The sequence below is a fragment of the Melitaea cinxia genome, chromosome 14, assembly GCF_905220565.1.
Source record: "Melitaea cinxia chromosome 14, ilMelCinx1.1, whole genome shotgun sequence".
NCBI classification, from domain to species: domain Eukaryota; kingdom Metazoa; phylum Arthropoda; class Insecta; order Lepidoptera; family Nymphalidae; genus Melitaea; species Melitaea cinxia.
Genome location: NC_059407.1, coordinates 12,015,435 through 12,021,881, shown reverse-complemented (window position 1 = coordinate 12,021,881; position 6,447 = coordinate 12,015,435). Strand labels below are relative to the sequence as shown.

At 43.8% G+C, this 6,447-nt stretch overlaps 1 protein-coding gene across 1 annotated transcript; it reads left to right on the top strand.

Annotated features, from left to right (window-relative positions):
* Positions 1–208: 208 nt before the first annotated feature.
* Positions 209–5,533, top strand: LOC123659413. Its single transcript, XM_045594628.1, has one exon. The coding sequence runs from the start codon at positions 209–211 to the stop codon at positions 5,531–5,533; it is 5,325 nt and encodes a 1,774-aa protein (XP_045450584.1).
* The last annotated feature ends 914 nt before the right edge of the window (positions 5,534–6,447 follow it).

The following is a 6,447-nucleotide window of genomic DNA, read 5'->3' as shown; positions in this document are numbered from 1 at the left end:
TTACGTACGTGAAATAAAAGAATACATCTGTTTATCGATTCGAGTACCGCGGCTTGTCAACCGCTCCCTTTCACTTTAACCGAAGTTTATAACTTTAGCTACTTAACTAATAAGTAATAACTTTACGCCGTAACAAACATTACTCGCGTATTAGAATAATTTTTAAAACTTACAATTGTTATATTTCGTTTCTTAGTACTTAGTAAACATGTCAAAGAGTAACAAAACGACAGAGGATTCCGAAAATAAGAGTAGTTTTGATACTCAATTAGTTATAATGGAGCAAAAACGCAATGCGATATTTAGCTATCTACAAGAAATTTTTGATATGTCAAAAAATGTTAGTACTAGACCTTCATTACGGGAGGACTTCCTCGACGCTAGTTCTAACATAGACACATTGCGTTCCGAATTTAACAAAATAGTGGAAGACTATAACAGTCGCTTATTATTGCTAAACCCTTCAGCGAAACCGGAGTTCGGTAGCCTAACGTCATTTGAACGCCTATACAGCCGAGTTAAGCGTTTAGTCTCTGAGTATACGGGAGGTGATAAAATTGCAAAGGATGATGACCCGCGAAGACTGAAACCTTACTTACCTCCGATTCAATTGGTATCGTTCGATGGTTGCGACTTGAAGGCATGGAGTCTGTTTTATACAAACTTCAAAACAATCATACATGAGAACCAGACTCTTACCGACGCCGAAAAGTTATACTACCTTATGGGGAAATTATCCGGAAAGGCCAAATTGGCCTGCGCTGGAATCACGCCATCCGCGGAAAATTATCAACTAATTTTCAAAACGTTAGTTGATAAATTTGAAGATAAACGTTTTTTGGCAACTTCGTACTTAGATCAAATTTATAATATTAAGGCGATGTCAAACGCGACTCCGACCAACCTTGAAAATTTTTTGGACACTTTTGCATCGTCGGTTGCCGCGCTTAAAAATTTGAATTTAGACAATCTGGCTGACTTCTTATTTTTATATCTCGCTCAAAAGAAGTTAGATCCGGAAACTGTCCGCCTCTTCGAGTTAAATAAACATAATAGCGACATACCTTTGTATGACGATTTTGTTGCTTTCCTCCGCGAACACATTAAGGTATTACAACGCACTTCTGGGAAACAGGATGTTCCGAAAGGTGCTGAACGAAAAGCGGATACGGCTTCTAAGCCACACAAACCGCCCAAGTCGACGCATACATATACCACTACCGCGACTACGCCTGTACAGACTTTCTGCTCGCTCTGTAATTCACAACACGAGCATCTTTATAATTGTTCCGCTTTTCATAAGATGTCTGTTGAAGATCGTTTCAAGTTTGTTAAGGCGAACAACCTTTGTATAAATTGTTTTGGGAACCACCGGCTAGCTTCTTGTTCCAGTAAGTCGCGGTGTCGCTGGTGTGCATCTCCTCATCACAGTATGATCCACAGGAATTCCGCAAATGTAAATTCCGCAAATTCCGCATTTGTAAATTCCGCGTCTTCTAGTGCCACTCCTTCGCAGAAGGCGCCCGGTGCTACCGTGCACCATCCTGCTACTACCAGCACTGCTGGCAACGACACCAGTAAGTCACAATCTTCAGATTCACCCGCACGCTCCAATGACGTATCGATTTGTTCATTGTCGAGTTCTAATATCTCTCGCTCACCAACTACGGTGCTGCTCGCCACCGCACGCGTTATTGTCTTCGATGCCAAAGGGAAAGAATATTCTGTGCGCGCATTATTGGACAGTGCTTCACAGAGTAACTTCGTCAGTCGTAGTTTATGCGAACGCTTAGGGTTACAAGCAAGTAAGAATCCAAGCTGTTCGGTAGTTAAAGGGATTGGAGGTACAACCAAACCGATTCAAGGCTCAGCTTCGATAAGGTTCTTTTCTAGGTTCGATCTCAGCGTTTGTTTCGTCATAGACTTGCTCGTTGTAGACAAGGTCACAGAACGCTTGCCCACAGTCCCCGTAGATATTGCGAATTTAATAAATTTCAATAATTTACCTTTGGCAGACGACACTTACTTCATTCCAGGAGACATTGATCTGCTGGTTGGAGCCTCAATATTTCCGCATCTCCTGTTGTCACGTAAGGTTCAAGGTCAATCTGATCTTACCTCGCCGCTAGCTCTGGAAACGGTGTTAGGCTACGTTATCGTCGGCTCTGCTCCTGTTCGTGTTGACAGTTGCGCGACGGTTTCTTACTGTTGTGCTACAGATCCTCTAGACTCCGCCGTGCGTAAATTCTGGCAGATGGAAGAGGTGAACGCACCGAAAGCATTAAGTCCAGACGACACGGCGTGTGAAGAAATTTATAGCAACACTACCACTCGCGAAGCGGACGGACGGTACGTGGTCGCACTCCCTTTTAAGGGTGACGTACTGTCGTTAGGTGATTCTCTTAAAAAGGCTAAAACCCGCTTCTTTTGCTTAGAGCGCAAAATGTTAGCGTCGCCTAAGCTTAAAGAGGCCTACGACAGCGTGATCCTGGAATACCTAGACAAAGGATATATCTCCCGCGCATCCCCGGACACGGAGGCAGCGCAGAATTTGCCATCGTACACGATTTCGCATCATGGGGTCATAAGGGAAGACAAGTTGACCTCTAAATTGCGCGTGGTTCTGGACGCTAGTTCCAAGACAACCACACAAGTTTCCCTCAATGACATTCTGTACAATGGTCAGAATCTGCAGGGCAACTTATTCAATATTATCGTTAATTTCCGTATTGGTATCGCTCTTTCCGCTGACATTCGTCAAATGTTCCTTTGCATTGGAATTCGTCCATGCGATCGAAGGTTTCAACGCATTTTGTATCGCTTTTCCCCGCAAGAACCTTTAAAGGTTTATGAATTTAACCGCGTTTGTTTCGGACTTAAGTCAAGTCCGTTTCATGCTCTGCGTACAGTGAAGCAACTCCTTTTAGATGAAGGTGCTTCATACCCACGCGCTAAAGAAACCGTAGATACGGGGTTGTATATGGACGACTTCGTCTACAGCGTCGATAGTGAACACGATGCTATCTCTACCGCTGCCGAAGTGATTGCTCTCCTAAAAGCTGGTCAGTTTGACCTTGTGAAGTGGATGAGTAATTCACAAAAGGTTTTAGACGCAATTCCGCTGTCTCATCGTCTTTCCGCAGTTAAAGAATTCGACGATTCTGAGCCACATAAGGTACTCGGCTTATGTTGGTCACCCGCTACAGACTATTTCAGTCTTAAAATTAGTGTTCCCGCTGAATCATGTACTAAACGTACAATTTTGTCATGTGTCGCTAAAATATGGGATGTCATGGGTTTCGTTGCTCCCGTCGTCTTATACGCAAAGCTTCTTATCAAACAACTTTGGTTGTGCGAATGTGATTGGGACGATGTACCTCCTGAACATATTATTGAACAGTGGTCCCGTTTCAAGAAGGAACTACCCTTGCTAAGTGAATTGAAAATTCCACGGCATGTAGGCATCGTCACTGGCGATATCGTAACAATCGTGGGGTTCGCGGACGCGAGCGAAAAGGCCTATGGAGGAGTAGTTTATTTCCACGTAAAAGATGGCAGAGGCCTTCGCAGGAATTCAGTATTTTTGATAACTGCTAAATCCAAAGTCTCGCCTCGTAAAGTCGTATCACTAGCGCGATTGGAGCTTTGTGCGATCCTTACACTAAGCAGCTTAATTACAAGGGTAGTTGAAACCTGCAACAACCGCATTAATATCGACCGCATTCTCGCTTTTTCGGATTCAACGGTGGCATTGTGCTGGGTGCATTCTTCACCTCATCGTTGGGACACTTTCGTGGCCAACAGGGTCACCAAAATTCAAAATGAGTTTCCCGTTCAAACTTTTTTTCATGTGCAAGGCACTGAAAATCCCGCCGATTGTTTGTCGCGAGGTCTTACACCCGCACAAATAATTGATCACCCGCTTTGGTTCTCTGGCCCTGAGTGGCTTGAAACGGATCCAAATCTTTGGCCTGTTACCGCTTTCAATCCTTCCACGGTGTCACAGCCTCCGGAAGAAAAGAAACATGTTCTTCTCGCTGCAGAAGGCAGCGAAGGAAATCTAATAATTTCGCTCGCAGATCGCTTCTCATCATGGTCGAAGTTTTTACGTTGTGTAGTTTACGTTTGTCGTTTCGCTAAGCTGCTACCGCGTCGTGAAACAGTGACTGCGTCGGATCTGGATTACGCTGAAAATTTAATTTTGCGTGAAATACAGCACTCTTACTTCGCAAACGAAATTGCCAATTTACAATCAGGCAAATATTGCAGCCCAACGTTTCAACGCCTCAAACCTTTCCTTCAGGATAAAATCATAAGAGTTGGAGGTCGTTTGAGAAACGCCGATATAAGCTTCGATACAAAACATCCGATCATTCTGCCGCGAAAGGGTCATATATTAGATCTTCTGGTTGATTATCATCATAAAGTCAATTGCCATGCCGGTCCAGATTTGTTGATGTCCATACTCCGTCAGAGATATTGGATTTTATCCGCTCGCAATTTAATTCGAAGCCGGGTACACAAATGTCTACCCTGCATTAGACTCCGCGCTAAACCAAATTTTCCGGAAATGGCAGATCACCGCTCGTGTCGAGTTACGCCGGCCGTTAAGCCTTTTTTGCACACTGGCACTGATTACGCAGGCCCCTTTAAAGTGACTATATCTCGCGGCCGCGGAATTCGACCAGCAAAGGCATACGTTTGTCTATTCGTGTGCTTAACCACTCGCGCTGTACATATAGAAGTTGCGAGCGATTTAAGCACAGCTAGCTTCCTCGGAGCATTTAAACGCTTTCAGGCGCGCCGAGGCCTCGTCGCTCGCGTGCACTCTGATAATGCGACGAATTACGTATGTGCCAAGCGCACGCTATCTGAATTGCACGACTTTTTAATGTCAAAACACTTCAGGTCTGAATTTGGTCACATACTTGCAGAAAACCGCATCGAATGGTCACTGAACGTTCCAACTGCTTGTCATTTTGGTGGCAATTGGGAGGCCAACATTAAAAGTCTCAAAGCTCATTTATATCGGGTGATAGGCGACCAAATTCTGACCTTGGAGGAGTTCAGTACTGTGCTTGCTCAAATCGAGGCAGTCATGAACTCTCGTCCATTGTGCCGCACACTATCGAACGATCCATCGGAATCTCTTGCATTGACACCGGCTCACTTTCTCACCCTCACCCCTTTAAAATACTTACCGGCTCAGGAGATAGAAGAAGGTCCGTTACATTTGCTTTCGCGTCAAGAATTGATCGATAAACTTGTTCAGTCGTTCTGGAAACGATGGAAGGCTGACTACTTACATACACTACAGACTCGAAATAAATGGAACACTCCAACCAATCCGATCGCTAAGGGGGATGTGGTAATAATTATAGCCGATAATGCACCGCCACTTCACTGGCCGTTAGGGGTAGTTGAGGAAGTCTTCCCTGGATCGAATGGTGTCACGCGTATTGTTCGCGTTCGTACCGCTACAGGAACGTATTTGCGTCCTGTAGTGCGTCTTTGTCCACTACCTAAACAGTAATTAGTTATAGTCATTCCGCGTAGGTTAGGTTAGGTTATTCTTATTTGGTTTTATTAGTCATAATAATTTAGATTAGATTTCGAATTTTATTTTCTAAATCTCGTAAACTCCGCGTCGTAGTTTCTTTGAAGGTAGCACTTCAACCCCGGGGGCATGGACGCGCCAGCGCGTTAACTTTAATAAATCTAGAAATAAATAATGCTCGATCCACAATCCATTTGAAAATCCCGCCCGCTGTCTATCCCCTGACCTATAGTGAACATTGCAAGTGCAACTTTATAGCTGTGCATCAATTCGTAAACTCATCGAGTGACGTCGTGGATCTTCGTTTTTTCTTCGGACCTTTTGCTGTCAATATATAATAACGCATCGAATGCACCGCGCCGCGCCCGCTAATTTGTTTTGTAAACCTACGTAGTTTTGTGCCATCTGATTAATATTGCCTACCGTAAATCTATAATTATCCGCTTTGGGAGTTGTGTAAGTGAAGGGAAGAAGACTGTATCAGCCCTGGACAAAGTGTTACTGCGCTCGTCGTGTACCCGAAGGACAGCGGCGGCGGCCATTTAAGAAGAAGCTTGCAAAGGTCAGTTTCCCTTCCTCCATAATTCCAAAGTCCCTACGTCCCATTTACCTGTGGGATCGAGCAAACAAAAAAATATACAGTCCACTAAATCGCCGCTTAGAATTTCGTATACCCGCGCCACCAAATACCATTTTTACTATATGTAAATTAAATTAAAATGCGGTCTACGAATAAGATCAATTTAATCATTGATAACTGACGTAAAATGCGCCCTAATATATTATTTAACATGAACTTTATTGAATAGCAATAAAGTTCAAATTGAGTCTACGTTTTAGTTAGAAAACGTTTGTATGGGAAAAAGAAAAGGGCCGGAAGGATTTTCACG